The sequence below is a fragment of the Xyrauchen texanus genome, chromosome 3 (genome assembly GCF_025860055.1).
Source record: "Xyrauchen texanus isolate HMW12.3.18 chromosome 3, RBS_HiC_50CHRs, whole genome shotgun sequence".
In the NCBI taxonomy this organism is placed as follows: Eukaryota; Metazoa; Chordata; class Actinopteri; order Cypriniformes; family Catostomidae; genus Xyrauchen; species Xyrauchen texanus.
This window is the reverse complement of record NC_068278.1, coordinates 16,908,116-16,927,795: the sequence shown is the minus strand read 5'-3', so window position 1 is coordinate 16,927,795 and position 19,680 is coordinate 16,908,116. Positions and strand designations below refer to the sequence as shown.

At 38.8% G+C, this 19,680-nt stretch overlaps 1 protein-coding gene across 1 annotated transcript in view; it reads left to right on the top strand.

Moving 5' to 3' along the window:
- The first annotated feature begins 287 nt into the window (after positions 1-287).
- Positions 288-19,680, top strand: part of tecta (tectorin alpha) — a 36,079-nt gene continuing 16,686 nt past the window's right edge. The window contains exons 1-14 of the mRNA XM_052106088.1: positions 288-351; positions 759-898; positions 1,174-1,461; positions 1,630-1,767; positions 1,976-2,141; positions 4,026-4,258; positions 4,498-4,677; positions 4,857-5,427; positions 9,458-10,071; positions 14,626-15,196; positions 15,338-15,987; positions 16,770-16,874; positions 17,564-18,104; positions 19,316-19,515. Coding sequence (XP_051962048.1) covers positions 288-351; positions 759-898; positions 1,174-1,461; positions 1,630-1,767; positions 1,976-2,141; positions 4,026-4,258; positions 4,498-4,677; positions 4,857-5,427; positions 9,458-10,071; positions 14,626-15,196; positions 15,338-15,987; positions 16,770-16,874; positions 17,564-18,104; positions 19,316-19,515 — 4,461 coding nt within the window. The remainder of the gene's footprint in view (positions 352-758; positions 899-1,173; positions 1,462-1,629; positions 1,768-1,975; positions 2,142-4,025; positions 4,259-4,497; positions 4,678-4,856; positions 5,428-9,457; positions 10,072-14,625; positions 15,197-15,337; positions 15,988-16,769; positions 16,875-17,563; positions 18,105-19,315; positions 19,516-19,680) is intronic.

Here is a 19,680-nt window from a genome sequence, read left to right as displayed (position 1 = left end):
CCCACCACGGAGGGGGAGAAAGGGGCAGAATGCCCCCATGGGAGCCCTGGGAGACTGCTCTTTAAAATGGGGAAGACTGGAGACAAATATGTCTTAGCCTAGTTGTTACTTTTTAAAATGTGCTTATCTCCATGCTCAATGTATTTTATATAGCAAAAATATCATGTGACCGTAAATTATGTTTAGACGGTGGGCGGCACTAAAGCATTATTGTTCCTTTTAAGCTCATGATGAGAATTTAAAGTCATACCTCTTGAAACTCTGTATGTGTTTCTCAGGTGTTTAGGATGGTCAGAACAGGCACTTTGGTCTCTCTGCTCCAGCTCTTTAGCACTCTTGCTCCCAGAGGAGGTAAGTAATGTACTATTCCTTCAGCCTATAAATCCTCTTCTGCCTCCACAGTTTCTAAGCATTAAATGTAACTGTGATTGATAATAAAAGAGAGCCAAGGCAAAGTCAATAAACAGCTATTTAATTAATTAAACAAGATGTAAGAACCTTAAATGCTTTCATTAGTGAAATTAATTAACTTTATCAGTAGGAAGAGTTCTCACATTTCAGTAGACCTACTGTACAACACGTTTCCTAAAAGAAATGCACCTTTGTCTGCTGTCATTGTATTCTAGACACATCTTGAATTTACATTCAGTGTTTAAATTCACTCTTTACAATGTATCAGGCCACACTGACAGGAGCACCTGAACTTTGCTGCATTGCTTTGGTGACAACATTTCTCAGTTTTCTTCTCCGCCACTTAGCTTTCTCTCAGGATACCCTCTACCCCTTTGGACCAGCTCACAGGGATTTAGAAACCCCCAAGATGGATGACGGCAGTTCTACAGAGATTCCAATACTAATTCCATTCATTTTCTTCAATGTGCCCTATAGATCCCTTTATGTAAGTGTCCAAAAAAAAAAAAATTTACACTTTGAAGAAAATCACCAAATATATTATTGCTACAAAATGTCTAAGATGATGTGATATCAAACATAGGTGTCCATTTCCGCAATTAAGTGGTAACTTGGTTTTAAATAAATCATCCGGATAGCTAGCACATCCTTTTGACATACAGGTTTGGAACAATACTAAGATAACATGAATTAAACATTTTTGGGTGAATTATCCCTTTAATTCTTTCATCCATCCACTGGTCCACCTTTTTGTCCCCATAGGTCAACAACAATGGAGTGATCTCTTTCAACGTTCAGGTGAGTCAGTTCACTCCAGAGGCTTTCCCCCTCAGTGACAGCCGTTCCTTCATTGCCCCTTTATGGGCTGACGTGCACAATGGTATCCGTGGGGATGTGCACTACCGTGAGTCAATGGACCTCGAGATCCTCGAAAGGGCCACTCAGGATGTCAGAAAATATTTCAAGAGTATGGCTTCCTTCACTGCCTCCTGGGTTTTCATTGCTACCTGGAACCAAGTCACCTTTTATGGAGGCAGCCAGACCACACCGGTGAGAAAGAGATTTATTTTTCCTTCTTTTTCTCATTGTTTTATTTACCTGATCAAAATCTAATCTGTGCTATTGAGTAGTATGTAGTGTCAGATCACCAGTGCTACAACAATGCAGGCCTCAAAGATCAAAAGAGTGCTGAAACTGTAATTAACTTTTTTTTTCCAGGTAAATACATTTCAGGCAGTGTTAATCTCCGATGGCCAAAATTCTTTTGCAATGTTTAATTACGGAGAGATAAATTGGAGCACTGGCACAGCGAGTGGAGGAGACCCTCTAACAGGCCTGGGAGGAACCACAGCACAGGTAATCTATCAAAACTAGTCTATTATATAACAGTTGTAAGAGAAGTTACTACTGTTATGATGCCCTTCTTTGAATCAGATGTCATCTGGTCAATTGGAAACTTTTTCACCCTCTAAAAACCCTAATTTGGACAACATGAGTTCTACATCTAATTCTACATCTCTGTCTCAGACTCTTTCACATTCTCTTCCACGATTACTCTCTCTAGGCAGGTTTCAATGGTGGAGATATCAGCCACTTCTTAAATCTTCCCGGATCACGCTCAAATGAAGTAGTCAACATTGAACTGACGACTAATGTCAACTTGCCTGGACGGTGGTTCTTTCGCATTGACAAAGACCAGATAGACCCAGCAAATGGATGCAGCTATGGTGGTACAAAAATGCGTCATGTTAAAATACAATTTGTATGTTCATTAACTTACCAGCCAATGCAAACTGGCATCCAAAAGTTTGGAATAACGTACAGATTTTGCTGTTTTGGAAGGAAATTGTTACTTTAATTCATCAAAGTGGCATTTAACTAATCACAAATTCTAGTCAGGACATTACTGATGTGAAAAACAGCACCATCACTATTGGGGGGGTTCTCCCCTTTTCTCCCCTTTTCTCCCCAATTTGGCATGCCCAATTCCAAATGCGCTCCAAGTCCTCATGGTGGCGAAGTGACTCGCCTCAATCCGGGTGGAGGAGGACGAATCTCAGTTGCCTCCGCATCTGATAAGATACGCATCAGACAATCTGCGTATCTTATCACATGGCTTGTTGAGCGCGTTACTGCAGAGACCTAGTGCGTGTGGAGGCATGTCAAGTGGTTCTCCGCAGCATTCACACACAACTCACCAAGCGCCTCACCGAGAGCGAGAACCACATTATAGCTACCACGAGGAGGTTAACCCAATGTGACTCTACCCACCTTAGCAACCGGCCATTTGATTGCTTAGGAAGCCTGACTGGAGTCACTCAGCATGCCCTGGATTCGGATTTGCGACTCTAGGTGTGGTAGTCAGCGTCTTTACTTGCTGAGCTATCCAGGTCCCCAAAAATTAAATTTTTGATCAAATCTAGACCGGCTCCATTTCCAGCAGCCATCACTCCAACACCTTATCCTTGAGTAATCATGTTAAATTGCTAATTTGGCACTAGAAAATCACTTGCCATTATATCAAACACAGTTGAAAGCTATTTGGTTCATTAAATGAAGCTTAACATTGCCTTTGTGTTTGTTTTTGAGTTGCCACAGTATGCAATAGACTGGCATGTCTTAAGTTCAATATTAGTTAAAAAATGGCAAAAAAGAAACATCTTTCTCTAGAAATTCATCAGTCAATCATTGTTTTGAGGAATGAAGGCTACACATTGCTTGAAATTGGAAATAAACTGAAGATTTCATACAAAGGTGTAACTACAGTCTTCACCGACAAAGGACAATTGGCTCTAACAATGACTGAAAGATGTGTGGAAGGTCAGATGTACAATTAAACAAGAGGATAAGTACATCAGAGTCTCTAGTTTGAGAAATAGATGCCTCACATGTCCTCAGCTGACAGCTTCATTGAATTCTACTCGCTCAACACCAGTTTCATTTACAACAGTAAAGAGAAGACTCAGGGGTGCAGGTCTTATGGGAAGAATTGCAAAGAAATAAACACTTTTGAAACAGAAAACAAAAAGAGAAGGTTAGAGTGGGCAAAGAAACACAGAGATTGGACAACAGATAATTGGAAATGAGTGTTATGGATCTTAACCCCATTGAGCTTTTGTGAGATCAGCTAGAATATACGATGTGTGAGAAGTGCCCATCAAGACAGCCACATATATGGCATGTGCTACAGGAAGCGTGGGGTGAAATGTCACCTGAGGACAAACTGACAGCTAGAATGTCAAGGATCTGTAAAGCTGTCATTGCTGCACGTGGAGGATTTTTTGAGAAGTTCTGAAATTTGTTTTCAAATTAAAAAAGTAATTTTCACATTATTAATGTCCTGATTATTCATTGTGGTCACTTGAATGCCACTTTGGTGAATTTAAGTACCAATTTCTTCCATAAGAGCAAAATCTGTACATTATTCCAAACTTTTGGCCGCCAGTTTCTATAAACTTCTGTTAGAGCTAAATCTTGGAGCTGAAATGGTGAAACATTACTATAAAGAGCAATAGACATATTATTGTTTATTCATCTTTGTTGTCCGCATGAATACTTCCAAAACAAATTCTCATCACCTCAGGCCCTTTCTTGCTCTGCAATCTCTCTTTCAGGGCAGTTTTACCGGCGTGGAGAGTTGTTCTGGCTGTCAGACCAATGTGCTCAGCGATGTAGGTGTCTTGATGTGGATAATGAGGTGATCTGTCAGCAAACTCCATGTGGTCAGTTAGAGACCTGTGAACAGGTGGAGGCGGCCTACTACTGCCAGCCCACACGTACCAGCACCTGTGTGGTGTTTGGAGACCCGCACTACCACACTTTCGATGGATTTCTCTATCACTTCCAGGTACACTTTAGGACTGCAATGTCCCCATTTTGATAAAAAATAATCGGATATAGTAAATGATAAACTTTTTCATCAAAGATGCATATTAAAATGAAAAGAATGTGAGGAACATCATCATGAAGTCACAGATCAATTTCAGTTCATAACAAAACTGAATATCATGATTATCATTTGTGATTGCATGCTTTGTCAAGATCTGTGGTAATTAACCTCAATGATCTACTTGATGCCTCATCCAGGGTACTTGCTCGTACCTTTTGGCTCGTCCATGCTGGGAAATGCCTGGTTTGACTTTCTTCAGTGTGGAGGCCAAAAATGAGAACAGGGGTATGACCTCCGTGTCCTGGCTGCGGGATGTGACAGTAGAGGTGTATAACCACCGTGTCACTCTACCCAAAGGGACTCTGGGAACCGTGCAGGTCAGCTTTCTTCATGTTTCTGTTCTTTTAAATTCAAAGCTGTTCCTCCTACCAATAGATTCACTTTACAATCAGTATAAATAGCAGCCTAGAAGATTAAATTGTTCTTGCAGGACACGGCCAATGTAACCTTTCTCAATGCTTTTCACTTTCATGTATCTGTGTTTCTGTGGTTACAGGTGGATGGCCTGATAAAGACACTCCCTGTTCAACTTCAACTAGGGGCAGTCAAGGTTTACCAATCTGGCGTTGCCGTTGCTTTGGAAACAGACTTTGGTCTTTTGGTGACCTATGACGGATTGCATTATGCCTCCATCTCCCTCCCCAGCTCCTATTTCAACAACACTTGCGGTCTATGTGGCAACTACAACGATGACCCCGCTGATGACCCTGTGTTGCCAGATGGTTCTCTGGCAGAGAGTGTAGTGGAACTGGGTGGTAGCTGGCGAGCTGAGGACACAGATTTTCGTTGTACAGATGGCTGTGCCCAGAACTGTAGCATGTGTGAGCCAGCAGCCGAAGCGTTCTACTTTCGCTCAGACTACTGCGGGCTGATTAATAAGACCGATGGGCCATTCAGAGACTGCAGAGCTGTGGTAGACCCCACAGCATTTGTGTACAGCTGTGTTTATGATATGTGCAGTAATCGTGATAATATCACTACCCTGTGCCAGGCTATTCAGGCCTATGCACTGGCATGCCAGGCCCTGGGGGTCACTATACGGCCCTGGAGATCACGCTCTTTCTGTGGTAAGTGATACCAGTTGTGAATTAGGGGTGTAAAAAAATATTCTATCATATTGTATCAAAGGATACGACGCTCAATATTCAATACCATATGTATCGTGCGATACATAAAAAACAGTGTAATTAAAACCATGCAGCACAATATTGAGCGGAACAATCTCCTCCCCAGAGAGGCGGCGCTGAGCGATCACAGGAAAACATTACAGTACATAGGCGAGAAGATCGATAGCAAATTCCAAGTAGATTGTACTGTAGCGCTACAGCTTGTCAAATTTGCCAAAAAAAAAAAACAGTGTCATGTCCTGGTGCTACAGTTCATCAAATAAATTATGCCGTTTGGTTTACAACAAAATCATCACACAAATCGGTGGATTTGTGAGGCAGAAACAGCAGCAATAAGTTTAACGGCCGACACCGAGAGTGATTTGCACATGCTCATACCTATCAAAAACAGCATATTCAAAAAAACGGCAACGTAAGAATCCCACGATTACATGAGACTTAAAATTATCTGCTTTTGATTTCGAAATGTAAACAGCTTTGAGAACAACACTTGTGCACATGTTGTAAGCCGGTAATAACGCGGTAAAGTTTACATACAAAGTGAAACAGGCGGAAGAGGGCAAAAATTATTAAGTGTATTAATCGGTTTTTGCTCAAGCCACTAAATAATATTGGATTAGGTACATATATCATAAAACCAGAGGTTCCTCTAGAGTTTTTTTTTTCACCTCTAAATAACATTGAAAGGAGTTTTATTTATTTATTTGCTAGTCACTTCAGCTTGATCACTGGGGGCTATCAAGACAACAAGCCGTGATTTTCTATAAAGCTGCTTTGAAACAATGTGTATTGTGAAATTGCTATACAAATATAAATTACTTGATTGTAGACCATCTTATTTTCTCCACAAAAAAAAAAAATGTCATGTTTGCATGTCTTTGAGCTCTGCGTTTTGTTGCCAATGTCAGACACTTTTGTGGTGTTTATGATTTAAAAGGCATTTATGTCGAATCCTTGAATATGTTTGAGCAAAATATTTGTGAGTGCTCGTATTGTATCATATCGTGAGGCTATGCATCGTATCATATCATGAAATTTGTGTATCGTGTCTAGTGTGAATGTGCCCTCAAAGATAAAGAGAGTTCAAGAGGAAAGGTACATCCCTCTCAAAAGTCTGTATCATAGATTCATTAATAATTAAAACTCTACAGAGCACAATTTTCAATGTCAACCCTGCTGAAAAAAAAAAAAAAGTCACCAGCATATGTTGTGTTGTGAATTCTGGTCCGCAAAATGGGATGCTGGTGCGCTGGTGTTCCAACAAGGCTTTTGGACTAGCTTAATCAGCAAGACTAATGTTGGTTAACCCAGTGTTTCCCAATCACAGTGCTAGTGCAACACACACTAGTGTGCCGTGAACTATTGTCAGGTGTGCTGCCAAATTCCACAAAATAAATAAATGCATGAAAAAAATAAAAATAATTTCAGGGATCCAAACTCCTCACCTTTCAGAGAAATTTGCCATTTTGAAAGCATAATCGGTCGCTTTTGTGATTGTGAAGATCAATGATTAATGTGCAGAAGTGAGTGATATTTATATTCTTTCACGTGACTCGCATCAGCGCTGCAGAATACATTGAAGTCTATGAAGTGACGTCACACCAAAGTGTTTCTCACACACGTGTTTTGCTTCACCAACGATGTCTTTGAGAGAACTAAGCAACAAGAAATATTAAAAAACTGTCCAAATTTGTGAAGAGACATTGAATGTCTCATAATTTATTTTAATTAAATATTACCTTATCATTTACGAATATCAGAGACCCCATTATTGAACTCATTTAAATTCACCAAGAAAATGCTTCGACCTGAACATAAACAAGTCTTTTTATTACTTTCTGCTATCAAAGCAACTGCAAGCTTTTTTCTCTCTTCCAAATAAATGTTTTCAATGTTTATTTTGCACATCACCCGCTTTTTTCCATGGCAAACTCATAAAATCGCCCCTCTGTGACGCTTTCAGCAACTCTTGTCATGCGGAGGGCGGCACTTGATGCTGGCGTAGAACGGAGCGTTGACACCTCGACTCAACTCGTGTGAAATTAGAATTATTTGTCTATTATTGCGGTATTTTCTGATAAAAGCCACGCTCAGCAGTTTAAATAGGCTACTGTAGGAAAATTATACCATAGATCTGTTCGTGTTTATAATTCTTATACTGAAGTCGGTAGATTTGTAGCCATAAAAGTTTTAATAAAACAGAAGTTAAGGATGTTATTGAAACTCACTACTATTAGACTATTATTGTTGTCTTTTTGGATGAAAAATAATGCTCAGACTGAAGGAAGACTGTAGATCTGTTTTGTTCTTTTAATGCTTAAACACTATAAAGTCTCTTGGTAGATTTTGGTCATGAACGACTCAAAATGATTCACTGACTCACTCAAAGCACATAAGACGCTCATTTGTCGCCACCTAGTGACATTTCCAGAAGGGGTCACTGAACTAATCAGTTAATAAAATTTAACAAATGTGAAAAAGAACATGCTTTTTTATTTTGCATCTAATTCTGTACAATTGTAAACTTGAATAAACTTGAATCACTAAAATAGCTGGAATTGGTGCTTTTAACTTATTCTTTTAAAAAAATATCCCCAGAAAAAATGTTCGTGGACCAGTGATTGTCTTACCTTTTTCGCCCCTCATGAGTTTGTATCCCTGTAATTTGTTGTGGCATTGCAAGAACAAATCTACAAATTAGGAAAGAAGCAAATTTATTGTTTTTTCATTACCCATTTAGCGCTCTTGCCACCCGTGACCTCACACAGCGTAGCCTACCTGTGTGACTTTTTTTTTTTGGCATAGCAAAATATCATACATTACAAGTAAATGCGCTACTAAGACAGAAAGAAAACATGCACAAGTTCTTGAAAAGGAAATATATTGAGGATGGTTAGGTTATGTGGGATAGTGGTGTGCCGTATAATGTTTTTAGTCGTAAAAAATGTGCCGTGGCTGAAAAAATGTTGGGAAACTCTGGGTTAACCATTACTAGAAAGACCAGCTTCATCAGCTAGGTTTTGATGGTGAACGACATGGCTGTGCTGGCCACCAGTTAGACCTGCATCAAACCATCACTAACCAGCATAACCCAGAACCTAAAACAGCATAGGAACTGCATGCTGGTTAAGCTAGGCTTTTTGAGACATCATAGACATACAGTACAGGGGTTAATTCGCTAAACCGTTGTGCCACTTTTGCACATGGAATTTCAGCACAAAGACCTGCGTCTTATTCATCAACCACTTGCAATTTAGTTTAAGCAGGCACAATCAGTGCTGAAATATCACTGGATGTGAGTGTTTAAATTAAGATTGTGCTTCATTCACAAAACTCGTCACTGTTTTCCGGGCGCAATTACATTTATTTATAACCACCCAAGCAAAGAAGGCTATTTGCTGAAATGTATTCAAAAGAGATGCTTGTGTGCATTTTCTATTGATCATGGTAGCTGTAATTCCTCAAATAATGATCAAAAGATGGAGAAGAGCATTATTACCTGACATACAGATGCACAGTGTGGTAAAGCAGCATGTTAAAGAGATGATTCAGGTGTCTGGATCACAGTAGTGGAGTGATGCTGGACAGTCCCGGCAGAGTGAGACCGCAGTGGTGGGCTTCCCTCTTTGCTATATAGTGGTCAGTTTCGGCCCACAAGATCGGGATTGTGCTGTATAGATTGCGTTCAACACAGATTTTGTGGGCATGTTTGCACTGTTGACTGATCTGCATAAATGCTTTAGTGAATCGGGCGGGCACTTACAGTATAGACAGCACGTGCAAATAAACAGCGCTTTTACTGGGTGCAATTCATTTTCATTTAGAATTCCCCCTTATTATGTTTAATGAGATTAAATACAGTATCGAATCCAGTATTGAATCATTTTCTCACTTTCTCTCATAAAGATGTTCTGTCTATGCTATGGCATCCTCTGAACTGCCCTTTTTCAATTTTTTTACTGGCTCTTAGCTTTGACGTGCCCTGAGAACAGCCACTACCAGGTCTGCACCAGTGCATGTCCTGGCTCCTGCTCCGACCTGACTTCTCACCTCTACTGCACCCATCCATGCACTGAGGGCTGCCAGTGCGACCAGGGTTATGTGCTGAGCGGTAGCCGCTGTGTCCTTCACTCTGAGTGTGGATGTGAACGTGATGGTCTCTATTATGCCCTAAATGAGACCTTCTGGACCGGGGAAGGGAGTGAGGCGGGTAGTGAATGCTCCCAGCGTTGCGTGTGCGGCCCGGCAGGTGAAGTAACGTGCTTCAACGACTCTTGTGGTGAAGGAGAGGTGTGTATGGCAGAAGTTGGGTTGCTGGGGTGTTACCCTCGTCGTGAAGCAGTCTGTTCATTAACACAGACTCAAATACTGGCTACGTTTGATGGGTCTACAATGCCATTCCCTGATGAGAGCTCATTCTACTTGGTGAAGACTTTGGGCCGCTTGCCTGCAAACGTAACGTCAGTCGAGGTGAAGATTGGCAGGAAGCTGGTCAATAAGGGTCCTACATGGGTACGGCCAGTGGTTGTTAGGGTGTCACATTTGGAGGCACAGATGGGTGGCTCGGATTTCGACTTGATCAAGGTTTGTGGTGACTTTTATACTTTTATGATTTGTAAAAACAGTGTCAATTCTAAGCTCTGTGAAACAGAAAGATAATTTTAATGGAATACTTCAACCAAAAATGAAGATTCTGGTATCATTTACCCACCGTCACGTTGTTCCGAACCCATTTGACTTTCTTTCTCTTGCGGAAGTGGAAGAAAAAAAGTGTAGGTATGGCAGGGCTCAACTATTTTCTTGCAGGAGCCAGATTGTCCAGATGAAAATTTAACGGGGGCCAAACTTTTTTTGGTATTTATCTTACCTAACACTTTCATTGTAACTAACATGTTAACATGAATAACAAAAACATTCAATAATGTGCGTTTATTTACATGAAAATAGTCAGGGTTATTCCATTCATATTTTTTAAGGTAATAAATTCCTTAAGATCTGGCTGAAGCACAAACCTGACCTCACACCCTCTACTAACAAATAGGTTTTGATTAACTTTACTTTGAAAATAAAAACATACAATGTAGGGTTATTGTTTATGAAACCAAAGGAAGAATATTTAGATCTGCTTTATTCCGTATCTTTGACAGTATCAGCCCACATAAGAAAATAACATAGGTAATTTCCTAGTTAATAAAGATTAACATGTATATTAATGTTTTTGGAACACTTACTAAATCAACTAATGCTTAATAAAGGTTGTAATTAAGCACTTACTAATGGATAGCTAAGCATTTTTGCGTGACCTAATCTAAAGTTAGAACTATATATGCCTAATTATACATTTATTAACATGGCTTAACAGTGAGTATGGCCAGCTGGCCCAGGGCCAGTGTGAGAGTTTCACCTTTTTTAAGAAGTATTCAGTTCTCCTGTGTTGCATGCTTCAAAGTGATGTGTGAAGATGTTGACCCACTAAAAGCATCACATTATTACTTTTTTAATCTGTGTATTAGATTACAGAGAGCGAAACACTCATTTAATGTGAAGCATGCAGCACATTCCAGACTATTTATTTAATGAAATTGCAGCCTCTTACGGTGTTATAGTAGTCATATTTCCACTGTCGGTAATGAGCAATGACCAATCAAAATAAAAGCTTAGTTTAAATGGACATGGAAATGATGACAAAAAAATACTCACTTTATGTTTTTTACTATTTCTACTGCATAGTAAAAATGTAATGTTCATTTGAATTATTATTATTATTACTCTTATTATTATTATTATAATCAATCTTATTATTACTATTATATCAGGAATAATTATATTTGAGCAAATTTCACAAACAAGTGTTCTGTTGTACTGAATGTACTGTATGTTTTTCATTTATACAGTGATTCTCTGTTGTGCTCACATTATTTTCCCAAACAAATAACATTTAGATTGAGCTGTGAAGATGTTATTGAAGCACTTTTTTGATAAAATAATTTATTTATTTTGATTAAATAAATATGAATCTTTTAAACATGGACTTCAGAAATATAAAATAGAAAACAGAATTAGGGAAAAATATTTCATCGGGTCCTATTTTTCATGCCTTGTAAATTTAACTATTTGCATTTTCAAATGCATTTGCAAGTAATACAAGTTGTTGATGTATTGATGTGTCTAATTTTGCTCATTGAAACTTGTCATCAAAGTGGTGATTTGGCTAAAAATAAATTCTATCTGAGACAAATGTGTGTTGCAGATGGGAGCACCTCCCGGCTTGAATCCTGAAAGCTGAATTCTTCATTGATCAGCATTCAAATCTTAGGACGTTTTTGTCACACTGCAGACATTTGTACATTCAATACAGTGCTTTTATCATTTTACTACATGGATTAGTATCTAAGATACAAATCCACCCCTGCAATCTCTGGAAAATGATTACAGAAAATGCCCAATTCAGTAACCACAAACTACTGTTATTGTTCCATCTGGCACAACGCTGAGAAAAGTGACAACATCACTTGTACACTTCAGCAGCATAGTAAGGAAACTTTCACTAATGAAGTTTAATAGGCACTGAATTGGCAACATATCATTTAGAGTTAATAATATAACGTTACATGCTCTTTCCTTTTTTTTTTCTTTGCCATTTCATCACATGTGGTGACGCTGTATTTTTAATGAAATATTTACAGTAGGTCCACTGATGAAACTGATTTAAACAGCCATTTTAATTGGCAATAATGAGAACAAGTCTGCTTATAAAGCTTAATAGGATGTAAAATGCTAAAGTGGCGTTAGAGGATCTCTTTTAATAAACTGTGGATTTTCCTTGCTCAATATTATTCCTTTACTTTCGTGTAGCTTTAGGGTTTGTTTTGAGCCTTTGTGATTGAGCTGTGGAGATTTTTAATGGATCATTAATAAATGTATAATTAGGCAAATACAATGCTCACTTTAGATTAGGTCACGCAAAATGCTTAGTTAGCAATTAGTCAATGCTTTATTATGACCTGTATATGAAGTAATAATTGCTTTAATAGTGAGTGTCACTAAAACAGTAACAAATACATTAATTACATTTAAATGTAAATCCAATTAATTACATATATAATATCTTTATTTACTATGAACTTCTTTATTGAAATTCATGCCTTGTTCATGTTTAAAAAAACATTATCAAACTGCCTATAAATTAACTTATTAAAGAATAATAAATAATTAGCTACAGTGAATACAAACAAATAACAAACTATTTGTATGTAGCTTATTAATGTAAAAACAATAGCTGAAAATGATCAATTGACTATAAACCAATGCTTTACAAATCCTTCATTCTCTGCATTTTATGACAAAATAAAAACTGAAAAAAGAGCCATTTCTGTTTTTCCTTTTTCTCTATTATCCGCTCATTTCATTATAATACGCTCATTTAACACTTGAAGAATCAAGAATAAAAGTTTGTTTTCATCATCGATTAATCTTTTGTTAAAAAATCTTGCATTTGAGCTGACATGATTTAACTTCATATTTTTTCAATTCTGTAGTTTTGACTGCACCCAGCAGCTAAGCATTTTGCATAAAAACATTTGATTGAATAAGATGCAATGTTTTATTTTTTTTATAGAAATATTGTGAACATATTTCTTGCATTTCACCCAACCCTACTACGTACCAGTGAGTACACGCCTACTTCAAGCACTGGGTATAGAAGTGCTCAATAAAGCACTCAAAAGTGTCATAAAAGTCTTCTTTAGGCATCAGGGGCCGGTTGCACCAGCTGTGCATACGTTACAACTTAGCCTAGTTGTGGCGTAAATGGGCACTAAGTCACAATTTACGCACTACTAAATATATGAGTGTTGCACCATTATGCTTAGGTAGAACGTAACCCTACATATAAACTAAATATTTACAGAAGCCTCCGACCAGGAGTTTATGACATCAGTGAACTCGTGTTTTGTGTGATAGTCATCAATCATTTCGACATACAATATGAAGTTTACATTTACACTTGTTTACATTTACGAGAGAGAAAATAATTTATTTTTAAGCGGCTCTTAAGCATGAAACTGGTCAAACGGTGCAGTTTTCAATTTCAACACATTCAATATATATATATAGGATATTAAAATGAATAAAATCTATTTTTCCAGCCTGTTGTATTAGTATTTAGTTATCACCCCTTATTTATTTTAGATACAGTTCCTATATATTTTTATTTACACAGGGCAAATATACTATACATAAAATCTACTTTTATTACTTATCATATTTTAATCAGGATATAATTTATTACAGCTGACAGTTACATGAACAAACAAGGTTTGAACATCAACCGTAACAAGATCAGATTGAAATTCACAGCTTTTTTAACACTTCTGTGTACAAATTTGAAGGCTGCTGATTGGATCAATACAGGTAAACATCATATTATGTGACTACGCATTACTTTACAGAGAGCTTAGGACCTACTTGCCTTAAGAACAGGTGGTGCAACCAAACTAAGCACTGACTAAGTTACAAACTAACTAGTACTTACTAAGCCCTTAGTGTGAACTTTACATCCTAACTTACGCAAGAACTTACGTACAGCTGGTGCAACACAACCCCGGTCAATTTGTGGTAATGACGAAGATAAGAACAAATCTCATTGATGTCATGAGTCATGAGATGTGCAAGAACCAATGAAGTTTGGTGTTATCAACGTTGCCTCCGTATTGGCTTCAACACTGTTTACAAATTTTTATCAATGATTTCCTTTTATTATAAAGTGAAAAACAACTTACATTACAATCTGTTCATCATACAAAGTGATTGTATACTTTCAGAAGACTTGATATGACTTTTATGACACTTTTAAGTGCTTTATTAAGCGAGTGTCTATGCATTGCCATTACACTGAATTCAGCAAACAGGTTTAGATTAAATTATTATAAAATTATCTCATTTTGTATTCCAGAGAAGAAAGAAAGTCTTACAGGTTTGGAAATACATTTTACTTGCGTGACTTTTGTAGTACACCAAACTGTAACAATATCTTTAAATATAGTTTTCAGTGCTCCTATGTCTCACATATTGCTCAGAACCAAGTTATTTTATTGTATGAAATGTGCTGATGATGTAATTTCTTTCTTCTCCACCCAGGTAAATGCTGATCCAGTGATTCTTCCTTATGTACATCCAGTGGAGCCTCTCATGATTTACCGTTCCTCTGGTAATACCACAGTGATTGAATGGAGTGGTCTGGTCCGTGCTCGATACTCCCGTCAAGGCCTTCTAAACATCACTCTCTCCACTCTTTTTTACAACACCACCTGTGGTCTCTGTGGTTTTTTTAATGGAGATCCAATTGATGACCTCCGTCTACCCAGTGGCAGGCAGGCTGATTCAGTAGATCAGTTTATTGAAGGCTGGAGAGCCATTGCAGATGATCTGACATGCAATGGCGATTGTGAGGACTTGTATCGTATGTGTACAGATTTAAGGCTGTACCAGAGCCCATGGTTGTGTGGAAACATCAATGACCTGGGAAACAGCTCATTCCTGGCTTGCCACACGGCCGTTAACCCATCTCCTTTCTTTAGGAACTGTCTCTACAACATGTGTGTGCGGGAGGGAAACCGTTCTGCTCTGTGTAACTCCCTACAGGCATATGCTTCAGCTTGTCAGGATGCTCAGATCAACCTAGGATCCTGGAGAAGTGCGACCAACTGCCGTAAGAGAGAATTGCACAAACAGATCAAATGAAATCTATTATAATTGGATACAAACATTGTTTTTTTATTGTTTGTCTCACTTCCTTATCTCTCACCAATTCACCTTCTGTTCTTATTATATGACTTCTTTCTTTCATCAGCTCTACCTTGTCCCGAGAACAGTCATTTCGATGAGTGTACATCTGCATGTCCTCTCACATGCTCTAAACTGGATGATCCTGATGAGCCGTGTCCTCTACCTTGCTCCGAGGGGTGCCAGTGTGAAGAGGGCTTTGCCCTGCGTGACGGCCTCTGTGTGGCACGTAGCGACTGCGGCTGCTTCTACGTGGATCGCCAATTAGCCACCAATGAGACCTTCTGGACGGACTGGGAGTGTCAGGAGCGCTGCTTCTGTAATGGCACGGACAACAGTGTCTACTGCACCTTCTCACCCTGTCACCCAGAGGAATTCTGTCAGGAGAGCGAAGGCTTGTTTTTCTGTCAGCCGAAGACAGAGGCCATGTGTGTCGTTGCTGGATACGGACACTTCTTACCATTTGGAGGTGTTCCATTTGACCTCCAGAGCAGCTGCACTCTTCGTCTAGCTACTACTGAGTGTGGAGGAGGGGATGAGGATGGATTTGGGGGATTGGATAGTGCAGATGAGGTTCTGGGAGGACTGCCCAGGTTCCAAGTCTCGGCACGGAATGAGGAGAGAGACACAGGTCAGGCTATATGGCCACGAGGATTTGTTCTGGAGGTCTATGGATATGAGATTGAGGTCTTGCGAAGCTTCAAACACACAGTCACGGTAAGAGGACATGGGAGATGGATTGTCTAGGTGAAGTCATCAAAATTGTGAATAATGTGAATCTTATTTTAAACAGAACCATGAATAAGAACAGTATTTTGTATGAAGATATGAAGTAAGGGGTTACATCGCCAACTCTTAAAGACATCCTGTTCTTATTTTTTTCATTGTGTACAGTTATGATCCGCAGCCAAAACTGATTTGGATCTGTTAAAAATTCTACACCTGCACTGGATCAGATAGCCACTGATAAACTTGCCGCTGCTGCTACGTGGCCATTTCATTGAGTGACAGAAATTCTATAATCCAATAATTCATCTGTAATTGAAGAACACAATGAATCTACACCTTTTGAAGTTTAAGCTCCTAATTTTTATGGCACAAAATCAACAGAATGTTTTCAGGTGTGGAGAATAGGATTTCAGCCAGCCTCTGTTAACATATTGGAGCAGACACAGAGAGATACTTACAACAGAGTGACATTTGGAATGAGTTCAAAACACCACTTGAAGGAACTTTAGATCAAATAAAGATTGAGAGGAGAAGAAATACTAGATAGAGAGTGAGAGACAGAGCGAATCATCAAGAAACTGGCTTTTGAACTCTAAGTGTAGCTAGACAATGAACAAGAGATGGATAAAGAGGACATGAAAAGGGAAAAGAGATGAGTAGAAAAGCCAGGGGATAAGAGAGAATATAATTAAATATGTACAAAAGAGTTTTGATGATTATTATAGAAACAAATGTGATGAAGAATTAAGAGTATTTTTTCACTCTTTTAGGTGAATAAAGAACGCCTGTATCTGCCAATAAAACTTGGTCCTGGGAAGGTTAACATCTACACCCTTGGTCTCCAGTTACTTGTGGAAACAGACTTTGGCCTGAAGGTAGAGTGCCAACTAAAAAGTCATACAGAGATATAGGGCTGTGTCGATACACTCAAATATCTATATATTGTGATGCCTTTTCTCATGATATTGTATCGATATTTACATTAAACTATCTGTTTATTCATAACATGTAAACACACAACAAAGTTGGCACACTGTTACTTCCAAATAAATGTAATGAGCTCACCAAGAGACAAAAACAGATTTTTCAAGCTACATGCTCTTCATCAGACATCAGTATATAATTGAAATATACCCAAATGAATTGGAATTCATTTCAAATTATTCATCAAATCAAATTATTATATTGTTATGTATCGCAACATATTGAATCGTGAGGTGTCAAGTGCTTCCCAGCCCTACATAGATATCACAAACCATTGACCAGCAAAACACGTTCACAAAATAAGATGTAGAAGCCTGCTGTTTACAGTGTTTACAGTGATAATCCTTTTTAGTATCAAAGTTAAGTACAGCTTCATTCTGTACTTTCATGAAATCTCCAAAACCGTTGGTCAAGAGTACAAGCAAAAAACATATTTAAAATAAGCAATTCAATCTGTGCTTCGTTAGCTCTTATCATATCAAGATACAATTTCTCCCATTCATAATTATACCAGTGACCCATCTCATCCTATACAGCCTCTGTTATTATCCATTGTTTAAGATGGTTAATGTCTCAACAGGTGGCCTTTGACTGGAACACGCTACTGCTCCTCACTCTACCCCGCAGTCTCTTTAATGCCACCTGTGGGCTCTGCCAAGGATTGCCCATTTCTGGCCCCGCTCTCAGTGTCACCGAATGGGCCATGGCATGGGCAGACCGTGATACCTTCTGCCAAGTGGGTTGTGGTGACTCTTGCCCTCGCTGTGGATTGGTTGAGAGGGGTTTGGCTGCTGAGGTTCCCGCCCAAGTAACCGATGGTGTTATTGGCACTGACGTGGAGAGTGGCAACCCAGGCAACCGTTTCCACTTTGCTGAAGGGCTGTATGTGTATGTTGAACCTGAGGCGGTGAGATTGTGCGGACTTATAATAGACCGTGGAGATGTGTTTGCACGCTGTCACAGCAAGGTAGCACCAGCGTACTTCTACCAGAGCTGTCTGCTGGATACATGTGTGGATCAAGGTGCCAGGGAGATCATCTGTAATTGGCTACAGATTTATGCCAGTACATGCCAGACACAAGGAGTGCCTGTCACTGGCTGGAGAAGTTCAACACCCTGTGGTGAGAAACTATTTCATATATACTAATGTTACAGTATTCTTACGCATAATAATTAGTGGTGCTTGCTAAGGCAAGTATCACTATTATTATTGCTCATACTTAAGGCTAGGAGTTCATAACTTGCCCAAACATGTGTTATGGACATGAATGATACCTTAATGTTTGCAGCTTAGTAAGGAGAAGTGTGCTATTACTCTTCAAGCGATCAGACTAACGGTTTTCCCCTGGTGGACAATAAAACAAACAAAAAACTCCCATTGACCAACACTGAAAGGGATAGTTCATCCAAAAATGCCATCCCAGATGTGTATGACTTTCTTTCTTCTGCTGCACATATTTGGAAGAATATATCGGTTCTGTATGTTTATACAATGCAAGTGAATGGAGGCTAAAACTTTGAAGGTCCAAAAAGTACAAAGTCAGCATAAAAGTAATCAATAGGAATCCAGTGGTTTAACACATGTCTTCTGAAGCGATATGATAGGTGTGGGTGAGAAACAGATCAATATTTAAGTCATTTATTTTTGTATTATTATAAAAGGAATTAAATATTTTTTATCTGTTTCTCACCCACACCTATCATATAACTTCTGAAGACATGGGTTATACCACTGGAGGGATTACTTTTGTGGATTACTTTTATGCTGACTTTGTACTTTTTGGACCTTCAAAGTTCTGGCCACCATTCACTTGCATAGTATAAACCTACAGAGTTGAGATATTCTTAATTTGTTCTCAGCAGAAAAAAAAACATCATACACATCTGGGATGGCATGATGGTGAGTAAATGATGAGAGACTTTTAATTTCTATAACATTATAGTGTTATAATAATATTGCTTGCTGGGTGTGAGAGAAAATTATTGAATAACCAAGCCTGGTTTGAGGAATTGTTTGTCTGAATTGCGTTTATAAATATATTTTACCATTTAGACACAAATATTGTTGTACGTCTTGGGCTGACATGAAAAGGCCACACCAAAATCCCATTATGCCTGGCTAACGACAAACTATGGCTTAATTTATAAATGTTTTGTTTAGCCAACATAGAAACCACAGTACACTTTATCACAATCAAATCCCCATGAATGCCACACATTCATATAAGCCCTTTACAGTGAAATACAATACATCCTTCTTACTTTTGGAGAAATTCACCCGTCTAATGAACTCCTCTTGTTTTGCCCTCTGTGTGTGTGTGTGCGTGCTTAGTGCTTCCGTGCCCTGTGAACAGCCACTATACCAGCTGTGTGATGGTGTGCCAGCCGCAATGTGCCCCTGCACGTGGGCAGAGGGACTGTAACCAGTACTGCGTTGAAGGGTGCCAGTGTGACCAGGGCTATGTGCTCAATGGCAAGAGCTGTATCCTCAGTCAGAACTGCGGATGCTACACGGATGGTAAATACTATGAGGTGAGACAGGATGTTGTATGGTAAATATTCAGAATGAATTAAGATGATTTGTTAGTCAGAAATCAAGGATTAGTGTAGAAATGAGGTTGCACCCAAAGAAACTTAAGCATTCTATAACAACTTTAACCATATCATTCATCAGCCATATACAAAAGGACACTGCAT